This window comes from Aplysia californica, unplaced genomic scaffold (genome assembly GCF_000002075.1).
Source record: "Aplysia californica isolate F4 #8 unplaced genomic scaffold, AplCal3.0 scaffold00709, whole genome shotgun sequence".
NCBI classification, from domain to species: Eukaryota; Metazoa; Mollusca; class Gastropoda; order Aplysiida; family Aplysiidae; genus Aplysia; species Aplysia californica.
This window is the reverse complement of record NW_004797979.1, coordinates 305,152-317,208: the sequence shown is the minus strand read 5'-3', so window position 1 is coordinate 317,208 and position 12,057 is coordinate 305,152. Positions and strand designations below refer to the sequence as shown.

The 12,057-nt window shown below is 39.5% G+C and overlaps 1 protein-coding gene across 1 annotated transcript in view; it reads left to right on the top strand.

Moving 5' to 3' along the window:
* The window catches only part of LOC101856379 (cystinosin), a 66,592-nt gene that overhangs the window by 36,808 nt on the left and 17,727 nt on the right, over positions 1–12,057 (top strand). Inside the window, exons 2-3 of the mRNA XM_005108693.3 lie at positions 1,508–1,597; positions 5,842–5,929. Of these exons, the coding sequence (XP_005108750.2) occupies positions 1,508–1,597; positions 5,842–5,929 (178 nt within the window). The remainder of the gene's footprint in view (positions 1–1,507; positions 1,598–5,841; positions 5,930–12,057) is intronic.

Sequence of the window (12,057 nt, the reverse complement as noted above, 5' to 3'; positions counted from 1 at the left end):
GAAGTTGACGAATTCGCGCCCAAAAATGTTCGGAGTCGAAAGTTCGGAAGTTCTCGGAGTCGGCCCACCCTTAATTTACAGTTAATGGCCTAGTTTGTCTTCCGGCGATGAATCCTCACTTTCACTGGAACTGCTAGCGACGCAATCGGGAAGATTGAGGAATACCGGACCACTCGTAACATTATTGCGCGAGAATGTGGGGTGGGTGCGGTGGGTGAAGGAGGGGGTGGGGGGGTTCAGGGGCGTTTCCCCCCTGACGAAATTTTTAATGATTAGATCTACCAGTCCGAGATTCTCCATTGAGAGATAAAAACTGGGGAAAATCATGAATTCCTAAGGCTGAGACATAGGCAAAGTCAGTCCGCTGGTCCGGTATTCTTCAATCTTACCACGCAATCACGTGCGGGACTGGAGTGTGGCGGATACAGTCGAGCGGCTTGCTTTGGGAAGAAGTGGAGCGCTTCCGGCTTGGGGACCGAACTCACAAATAAATACCGGGCTAGGTACTGGTACCAGTATTTAGACCTGATACAACCTTGATACCTGGTCTTTTAACCCACTCTTTAATATCTCGCCACAGCCGCTTGATATTCTGTGTGTGGATACTGGAGTCTTCGAAGTCCACATGCACAAAGCTCTCAAAGTGGTTTATCATGTGGTGTGTATAGCCCAATTCCGCAAGGCTGTGGTAGGCTTTCCACGAGTCGCTGTAAATTACAGACCCAGGCAGAATATAACGTTGAATGAGAGGCCAAAGCGTGTCCCTGGTGCGTCTCTCCCCTTCACGAGTTAGAGCCACAACAAATCTCCGCTTTGAGACCCTCTCCCCTCCACCAAACAACCAGATTTGGTTTAAAACTCTGCCTCTCTCGTACTTTCTGCGTACGATCAAGGTCTCGTCAAACTCAACCTGGACACCCGGTCCGCCAATCGCCTCTCATCTGTGACCTTGGAACAAAAGGAGCGCCAGTCGACAGATGTTTTCGTTGATGGAATTGATTTTTTGAATGCTTGTTTTTTCACCATAACATGTAAAAGAACATTATTTTTGCCCTTGCTTTGGTCGTAAAAAAACGAAAAAAGGGAAGAGAAAAGTTACAGTTAATTTAAATTTTAAATCCTTATTGTAAACTTAAGAACCAACAGAAACTAAGGATTACTTTGCCTTCATCTTCTGATCCTAAGCAGTCCTGAAAATGAAAAATTTGGTGAATGAGGGACGCCGTAGGCCTACATTAAAATACATTATCATATAGAGCACTCCTTATAAGATCAATCAGTCATGAGACGCTTAAGTCACAGAAACATTTTAATGTTGAATTTCAAGCTATTGGAAAGAATCCCTACTGTTGTAATGGATGCAGATTTGTTTTCTCTTGTCAGTGTAAAAATGCAAGATGCTGCATGATACGGTTCCTTTTTCGTCACACACTTACTCACGGTTTCTACGCACAGCCCGTCCTCCTGCAGAGGTTCTAGTGTTTGACCTAGTTTCTTCTTTTTCCAGGAACAGACCTGGCTGGCAAGATGAACTTCCTTTCATCATTTTTCATTTCCTTGATTTATTGGACTGGACTTTCAATACACTTAGTTTCAGGTATGTTGCATATTGGTCAATTTTTATATTTATATATAATTGTAATTAATTGGTTTGGCTCACTTGAAACGTTCTTTTCAAAAGTGTTTGATTCCACCACAACTAACCTCTGCCTTTGGCATCCTCGTCTTAACACTCAGTGCCCATTGGCAAGCTTGGTGTTCGCTTTGGTTTGGTCATCGGGACTAGCCATATTTTCCTCCCTGGAAGGAGAAAAACTACCATTGTGGCACAAACCGAATGAAAACGATAATGACTTTCAAGAACGAACACATTTGTTTTCAAGTTCAAGAATATGAGTCAGACGATCAGTTTGAGACAGGGGTCTATTTATAGTGTGCACTGAAGCTGCGAGAAACCAAACCGATCCTTCAATGAACAGCCTATAAAAAAATAAGGAAAATATCAAAAGATTTGACTTCCTCAATTAGTTGTCCTATGCCAGAGTGTGTATGCTTCGAGTGGGAATTCATGGTCATGGGGCTCAAACTTTATGGGTCTGTGCAGTAAATGAACTTAAATGATAATTTACTTTCTGAAAAATTATGGACAAATGTTAATTTGATGTATCCCTACACTTTTTTTCTCTTTATCTGTTTACCTCTTGTAGGAAGCTAGAATGTGTAAGAAACTGTTTCCTCATTCCATAGTATTATGTAAGACCATCGTTACCATGTACAGACGTGACAATATTTTATAAGGGAGTGCTTATTTAGGCCACATATGGCCTAAATAAGGTAAGGGAGGGGGGTTTAGCTTATTTAGGCCACACGTGCTCAAACTACCGGGGGACACCATTTCAGGCAACTGAGTTCGTTCCACTTTCATAATGGTGCACCTTTCTCATATTTAGTACAGTTTTGTCTCAGTGTACAACTTATAAATCATAACCATAATGAATATTGTAAAGAACAAAGCACAACACGCAAAATTTTGCTCAATCCCAATGGTTTGAATGAGGGCCAGATTTTTCCTTCATGGAGGGGCAAAAGCTAGGCTACCATTTTGGCACACTTTGGTCAAGTGAAAAGGTGTAATCCTCCGAATGGACTTCCGGGTTAAATTTGGGGTATAAAAAGAGTGTACACAACGTGGCTGAGTCAAAGTTACACTATCTTTGCCTGAGTGACACTCTCTCATACTGTCTTGTAGTAGTACATGTAGGCTAGTAGGCCTAGTAGTAGTAGTAGCAAAGATCGTGTAGAGAATATTTGGTAGTAGATTCTATCTAGTAGGCAGTTTAGTGAACGTGCTCGCAGCAGGGCGAATCGGCCTTGATAAGCCCCGTAGACTTTTGTGATCGGCCACGAAGCCTCGTGTTTTGATGGGTCTAAACAGCTCAGTGTTATTCGCACTGCCACATCCGACAGGCCTAGATCTACATCTTTTTAAAAGGAAAAGAAAGATCATCAAAATGGTTGAATTCGCGTGAAAATCGATTCGGTAGAACTAGAACTATTAAAATTTGCTTCTGAAAACGTGGCAATTTTTATACGAAGGCCATTTTTATAACTCAATGAAATAAAAACTACTGGCTGTGTACTGTGTTATTTTGTATAAAAATAAATTATGAAACTTCAGGGCGTAATATTATTTTCCAGCATCTTTTGACGCCTGAGCTGTAGAGGTTGAAGTTTTCACCACACTAATAGATCTAGTAATAGGCCAGGTAATAGGGCTTTCCGTAAAAAATGCATAGATCTAGAAAAGCCGAACCACCGAATCGACCGAGCACCTCGCTCTCCCCTGCACACTGTGATAACGTGTTGCTTCGGTATCGCATTATTCAACTATTAATACGTGCGGCTATGGCAATTGGGATGTACTGACTGACAAAAAATTGAGTTTTGTTTTTATTTTACCATATATTTGACTTTAATAGTGCAGGCGATAGCAAGATCTAGATTCCCTGTCTAGAATCAGTAGTAGCAGGCCTATGCTAGAAGCAGCCAGAGAGCCTACAACTGCTAGATCTAGATCTAACTTATTATTGCTATGCCTTTGGGCTTTGGAATTGAAATAAAACGAATTGCACAGTTCTAGTTACTTTTAGATTCAGCAAGTAACTGTATTTCCAGAGTTAATAATAACAAATCTCAGCATAACAATCACTTTTACTTTTATTAGAATAATTAGATCCAACTTTTTTTTCTAAAATCTGTTTTACGTAAACTTAAGATTTTCTCTACTTGTAGAGCACAGAATTTACATTGTAAGCCTCTGCTCAGTCTTTTAGTATACATAATAAAATACACACACACACACACACACATATATATATATATAGAGAGAGAGAGAGAGAGGTCTATATATCATTTTATGTTGTTTTCGGGATATTTTTAAAACTCTTTTTTTCAACATGTCATAAAATCAAATTGTGCCATTTTCTTTGAAAAGAATAGCATTAGCAGTGGACTTTTTAGACAGCGAGTCTCTGATTCAATATTTTTAAAAAAATATGCTAATCAATGAAAATTGCAAATTGATAATAGTTTAGTCCTGAAGAAGATAGGTGGACTCCGGGGTCTGCAAAGCGAAATACTAGGTTTTAGGATGTGAACCCCGGAGTCACCGTAGTGAAATAAGGTTTGGTTTAAGTAAGGATTGGTGGACCCCGGGGTCAACGTAGTGATAAATAAGCAGGTTTAAGGTGGACCCCGGGGTCTACCTAGCGAAATACTAGGTTTTAGGACAGGTGGACCCCGGGGTCACCGTAGTGAAATAAGTATGTTTCTTTAAAGATTGGTGGACCCTGGGGTCAGCGTAGTGAAATAAGTAGGGTTAATTTTAAAAGGATTGGTGGACCCCGGAGTCACCATAGCCGTAGAGGAATAAGAAGGTTTAATTAAGGATTGGTGGACCCCCGGGGCACCTAGATTAAACCTACTTATTTTACTACGGTGACCGCAGGTTCCACCTATTCTAAAAACCTAACTAGCATTTCGTTAGGTAGACCCTGGGGTCCACCTTAAACCTACCTATTTCACTACGTTGACTCCAGGGTCCCCCAATCCTTAAAATTAAACCTAGATCTACATGTACTTATTTCACTACATTGACCCCAGGGTCCACCAATCCTTAATTAAACCTAGATCTACTGATTTTACTACGTTGACCCCGGGGTCCACCAATCCTTAATTAAACCTATATCTACTTATAATTTCACTACGTTGACCACGGGCTCCGCCAGTCCTACTATAAAATAAACTGAGATCTACTTATTTCACTATGTTGACCCCGGGGTCCACCGATCCTTAGTTAAACCTAGATCTACTTATTTCACTACGCCGACTCCGGGGTTCACATCCTAAATCCTAGCATTTTGTTAGGTAGACCCCGGGGTCCACCTATCCTTTTGGCTAGATAGACCCCGTAGTCCGCCTATCCACTTTCTTGATAATAACTGAAAACAATACATGCCAGTTGTCATGAATAGTGAAGAAAAATGATGGAAAAAAAAGACAATGAGGTAGACTGTAATTTATCAAAAAAATTGCAAGTGCAAGTGAAGATCATAAAATAATTTTGTTATTTTCTGGTCATCTTTCCCGGTTTATAAAAAAAAATTCAGTGGGCCTACTACTAGATCTATGTCTCTGAAGAACATTTTGCTTGCCTTTATTAGCTTTTTTCATGTACATGAAAGCATAGAATATATAGTTTCACACAAATATATGCACAATACTTTGAAAAAGAAAGATAAGGTCATTGTTTTTTTACGGAATCCGTTTTACATTGAGAAAAGCGCTAAAAACAAGTTTAAAAATTTTAAGAATGCCCATAATAATATTAGTATTAGGAATCCGAAATTACTACCTAGTTGGCTTACTCTTTAATAACCATGAGCAGTTTTATTAAGAAAAAAAAAAGACAATGATATAGGATTTGTCTACATAACTACATACGACCATTAGCAAGAAAGATTTTGCCCATTTTGTCCAATTATCCTTGCAGGTAAAATCACCCTGCACTGTACCTCAATAAGCACAAAAGGAATATTTCTGTGACTTTGTGTAAAGGTGTGGCCTAAATAAGGTAAGAGAGGGGGGTTTAGCTTATTTAGGCCACAGGTGTGGCCTAAATAAGGTAAGGGAGGGGGGTTTAGCTTATTTAGGCCACATGTGGCCTAAATAAGGTAAAGGAGGGGGGTTTAGCTTATTTAGGCCATATGTGGCCTAAATAAGGTCACCCATTTTATAAATGCAATATTATATTCTCCACCTTTGTGTGTGTTTCAAATTCAGGTCAAAATGGTACCATTGTTGCTCACTTCTCCACGGATTCAATAGATACAGAAATTGGAGACACGTCGAATGTCACATTGTCCATCAGGTACGTCGAATGTCACATTGTCCATCGTCTAATGTCACATTGGCCATCAGGTACGTCGAATGTCACATTGTCCATCAGGTACGTCGAATGTCACATTGTCCATCGTCTAATGTCACATTGGCCATCAGGTACGTCGAATGTCACATTGTCCATCAGGTACGTCGAATGTCACATTGTCCATCGTCTAATGTCACATTGGCCATCAGGTACGTCGAATGTCACATTGTCCATCGGGTACGTCGAATGTCACATTGTCCATCAGGTACGTCGAATGTCACATTGTCCATCAGGTATGTCGATTGTCACATTGTCCATCAGGTACGTCGAATGTCACATTGTCCATCAGGTATTTTCCTCTTTTGTTTGGTGTGTTTTTGTATGATGAAAGTTTGTGGTATGTGAGCCTTTCATCAGCTTGCTAAAGTATAACGTTTTATTCCCATGTAGTTCAATTTGTTGTCTTTTGTGTTTTCAACAGTTGTGCTGTGTAATATATTCGGTTTTATTCAGGTCAGCAGGCACCCAGCCACAACAGTGCTTTTTTATTTGTTCATGTTTTAACATTGTCAGCAGCTGTAATAATGAAATATGGGCCAACCTGTGCTAATGCCAGTGTGCATTGGTGCGGGTGCTCCTGAGAGAAAGATTTTTTACAGAACCTGCATACAGGTGGTTGGAGGGCGCTTCTGGTAGGTCCTACTTCTTTACTTTCCCTCTGTTGTTTCTGTCTTTCTGTCTTACCTTTTCCCAGCACTAAATCTCTGTATAAATTCTGTCGATGTGCTTCTGTCTACTCAAAGAAAACACAACAAAAGAACCTGCATGGAAATAGAGATCATCAGCTTTTCTGAAGTCTCAGAATCTAGAAAAAGAGAGACGTTTGTTCCCTCAGAAGTGTCTTTCTCTCCTTGTAAAGACATGCTTTGTGTGTGTGCATGTGTGTGTGTGCATGCATGCATGGTGAAACACCAGACCAATGTGCTAGGATCTGGACAATAAGGATTTATCTTATCTTATCTCAAAGTGCGTCCTTCTTTCAAGATGTGAAAACAGGTAGGAGTATATTGATGGTGGAAGCAAAAGAGTGTAAAGGCTCAAGTTGAAACAACATTCATAAATCTTCCACCAAGCAAGCTTCTCGCCGTTTTGTTTCACTTCCTCAAAGCTGATAAACTGAGCTGTGTGGATCTGATGGGCCAGCCGTTTTGTTTCACTTCCTCAAAGCTGATCAACTGAGCTGTGTGAATCTGATGGGCCAGCCGTTTTGTTTCACTTCCTCAAAGCTGATAAACTGAGCTGTGTGGATCTGATGGGCCAGCCGTTTTGTTTCACTTCCTCAAAGCTGATAAACTGAGCTGTGTGGATCTGATGGGCCAGCCGTTTTGTTTCACTTCCTCAAAGCTGATAAACTGAGCTGTGTGGATCTGATGGACCAGCCGTTTTGTTTCACTTCCTCAAAGCTGATAAACTGAGCTGTGTGGATCTGATGGGCCAGCCGTTTTGTTTCACTTCCTCAAAGCTGATAAACTGAGCTGTGTGGATCTGATGGGCCAGCCGTTTTGTTTCACTTCCTCAAAGCTGATAAACTGAGCTGTGTGGATCTGATGGGCCAGCTGGTTTGTTTTGTGAATGCCATAGCAAATTTAGAGATAATTTAGGGTATTGAAGTTCTTTACTTTATTATCACAAGCAACACATTTTTGTTGTGTGTATGTATAAAATTTATTAGCCTGGCCTAGATCTATTTAATGACCATAACATTTTCACGGACATTGAATTCTGCTCTGGCCGAGATACAGAAAACACTTACCATTGCAACAACAGCAGAAAGATAAATTCCCATTGCTAATGGTGGTAAAACCATAAAACTATGTTATACTCTCTCTCTCCCTCCCTCCCTCCCTCCCTCCCTCCCTCCCTCCCTCTCTCTCTCTCTCTCCCTCCTTCCCTCCCTCCCTCCCTCCCTCCCTCCCTCCCTCTCTCTCTCTCTCTCTCTCTGTGTCCCTCCCTCCCTCCCTCTCTCTCTCTCTCTCTCTCACATACACACACACACACGCACACACACACACACAATGTGGTATGTATATATATAAAACCCTACCGTTCCCGAGCTATCACAATTGTGCTTGATTAGCATTTTCTGGACAGTTGTCAGGAAGAGTAATTGAAAGCAAAATCTGCCAAGCACAATGGGATGAAACACAGGCTGATTTACTAGTAGTTAGATTGCTGTGGTACTGCTGTAATGACTAAACTATTGTATAGTATATAAGGTAAACTGTTGAGAAAACAAGGCATAATTAGGTTTTAAAAAATGAGAGCTTTTAACAGATAATGTGTGTATTGTGAACCAGCTGCTGCATTCACCAAGCACAGCCGCCATCTCATGGTGGGTAATAATGTGGTTCTTCTGCCTCAGAGTTCACGGGGCAGGTGTGTGGATGATGGTCAAAGCTGTAAAACTAAAACTGGTAACCTATGTCCTCACTTTAGTGGGAGAAATTATTAAAGATGTATTCAGAGGTGAGGTCATAGAGAAATTATTAAAGATGTATTCAGAGGTGAGGTCATAGAGAAATTATTAAAGATGTATTCAGAGGTGAGGTCATAGAGAAATTATTAAAGATGTATTCAGAGGTGAGGTCATAGAGAAATTATTAAAGATGTATTCAGAGTTGAGGTCATAGAGAAATTATTAAAGATGTATTCAGAGGTGAGGTCATAGTATTCATTTGTGAACAGGAGCTTAAGTGAGTGATATGTAGCACTGTTTTTATTGTAGTATGTTCTAGATTGTGAAATTGTGAAAAGAAGGTTGACAGTTTATAAGCAGAGGTTTTGTTAAAAGAGAAACAACATTGGTGAATTTATCAGAACCTGGAAATATCGAGTTAATTATATAGGTCGTGTTTGTACTGTAAGCAAGTGGATTATTTTCGTAAGATTTCTTTTACCTTTAGTTTAGCAGTTTTAGATCCCAGTCAGAGATGAGGTGGTAGAAAGAGGCGGTGGTGATGGATTGGACATACTCTCAGGAAGTCAGGCAGCTGCATAACAAAGAAAGTGTTGAATTGGAATCCACAGGGTAAAAGATCAAGGGGAAGACCGCATGGAACCTGGAGAAGAATAACAGAAATTTGTGTACGGAAAAGTGGGAAGACATGGAATAACATCAAGAGGCTAGCTCAGAATAGAGAAAGGTGGAAAGGGTTTATCCATGGCCGATACCCTGGTGCAGGGTGAGAAAGACGACAATGATGATGATAGCAGTTTTAACAGACAAATAAAAACAGAATGAAGAAAACTCCACCAGTCAACTGTCAATTTGAAACTTTTCTCAAGTCTTCGAAGCACTGATGGAAACAAAAATCGAAATTATTATTGATAGCAGTTCAATCTTGATGTAATCAAGAACGGCCAAGGTCTCATCATAGGTAATGACAAATCAGGTGGCTATACCCAGCGTGTTGATAGGGGTCAAAGTTATAAAAATGCTAGCCTCTCTTAATCGTTCTTTGGAGGAAGACATTTATTCAGATGGGTTCAGAAGCCACAGTCCACTTTAATATGGAGGTACATGTAATGATAAATAGGGACTCTCAGAAGTGATATGTATTTGACTGTTTTGACTGGGGTACAATTTTGCAGATTGGGAAACTGTATAAGGTTGACGTCTGAGAAGGGAAGCTGTGAAATTTATCAAGAATACTATTGACCGTTATTTTAGGCCTACTGTGAGAAAGTGAAAGAAAATTAGAATAACATTCTTCTACATTGAGTATGGCAGTTGAAACGTAGAAATGGAAACAAAATACAGGAAATGGAATCTGTCAACTGTTCAAGTTCACAGAATGCTTATGATTATATGGAAGCAGGACTGAAATGATAGTTGATAGTTCAATCTCAGTGATGACTCATCTATGTCTGATCTTGACATCAAAGTACCAGAAAAGAGAACAGGAACCTTTTTGAAATGAAGATGGCTATGCAGGTAAACTCGTCTGTTGAAATAACAGGTTTTTTTTTAGAGCAGTTAAGAAGATCAAAATGGTTGCTGGTTTTTTGTATTTAAAAAAAATTCCAGTCTCTCATGGTCTCTTGCATTTGAGCTTAGAACAAAGTTGTGGTATTTCTGCTTAACAATCATTTTGCTTTCTTTTTTTGTTGTTGTTTCGGTATAAATTATAGGTTCACCCATGAGAACAATTCACTCAGGACAATTTGGGTGGCAACATCTGTTTTCGCCTACACCCAATTTAATGGTTCATTCTTCTCCCCAGCATTCAGCTCACAGTGCACACGCTTACAAAGTTACATTAATTTAAATAATTGTAGTGTTTTTTCCAGATAAAAATGTTATTATAATAATAAATGGAAGTTGGAAATGAAACTATAAATGAGAAAATGCTTGAGTAGAAGAAACATGCTTGCTTTGTTCTAAACGACTTTCTCTTTGCCACGTGCATGTTTTGGCCTGATGGACTGACATAGGCTGCATGTGGTACAACACACAGTGCTATGTTTTAACGGGATGTTCCTCATCTTTGGTAAAAGAAAAGAAACACGTTCAATCCACAACCCATATAATATATATATATATAGAAGCATGCGGGATGGACACACAGTGCGACCTGGCACTGGGACATATCATCACATTGGACAGAGTGGCAGGGTAGAGCAAGGGACAGAAAAAGAAGGATATGCTTGGAAGGACTTGCCTTGTAGAGACATACCCCTGTGCATTTTGTACACATGTCTTGCTATGTCTTGCTAACTGGGCAAGTCTAGCGCTCAGGGCCTCAGCCTTGAGGAAATGAAAGACAAATGATAGAATTAGGGGAAGCTTTTTTTTATGTTTGTGTGTGTCCCAAGCTTAGCAAAACATGTCAATTTGGAGGGTATTGCTGTCTCATCCAAACTGGATCACTGGTTAATTAGTTGCAGAATTTTCACAAATCTTTTGATGGAATAAAGAGTTAATAAGTCAATGTCTCAGTTGCTAACAGATAGCAAATCCGGATAAAAAAAGGTGAAAAATCAGTGTTTATATTTCCTAGTGACGAACTGTAATGACACCCCTGTTCGACCTACTTTTAAAGTGACTCCCCAAACACAAAAGCGTTTTGGTGACAGTAGGAGGGTATGTCATCCCAAATGATGCAGCTGTGTTTTGACAGTCGTTAGTGCTTATGTGTGGGGAAAAATCACAGATGATATAATTAATTATCAAGAAGGTTTCAGAAAAATCCAACATGATATATGCAGATATGAAAGCTCAGTGAGATACATCATATCAACCATTAGGGTCACCCGTTCTGGGTAAATTGGTCCAATGCCAGATTATTTATATATAGATCTTGTGCTTGTGATCGCGTCTTGTTCCTTACGGCTATGTTATCTTGCAAGGGAACATGGGCTGTGTGTTATTAGCTCAATTGCTGATACATTTTCATAAGTGCAATGATATAGACGACACTGGTTCGAATCTTCTATGGGAAGTTCTTGCACTTGGGTTGTTTTTAGAATTTGCATGACTCTCCACCCTTTTAATTCAGTCTTGTGAGTGGTTGGCGGGTGCTCTGGTGTGGTTTGCTCCTTTTTTCCTATCAAACACCTGTCGTCTTTATCTCCCCTCCTTCTTTTTTGTGTTTGTTACTCTCTTGTAACACCTCTAAACTTCAGCACTTATATATGACCTTATTGTGTTGCAAGTGCCTTGAAACTCTTAGTAAAATTTATAAAAATTAACTTACTCTTAAGAGAGATGGACGTTAAATTCGCATTTTCCTTTTTCTTTGATGGCCTTACAGTTTTGAAAGATTACCCTAATGTCATAAAGTTACCAAAGTCTTTTTTTCAGTAAGGAACATTTCGTATTTCAGCAAATACAAAGCTCCTTGAGTTATTATATTTTTCATGATAGTTATAAAAGAGCGTTTCCATAATTTACCATGTTCATTGCACTTTATAAGACATTTACTAGTCGGCAAAGGCATAATGTAATTCTGCATTCATGCACAAGGGCATTTATTTCCATGATGCAGACAAAAAACAAAACAGTTTTATATTATTCATGTAGGAGTTCTAATGTATACTGGTATTTATATATATATATATATATAAGGATA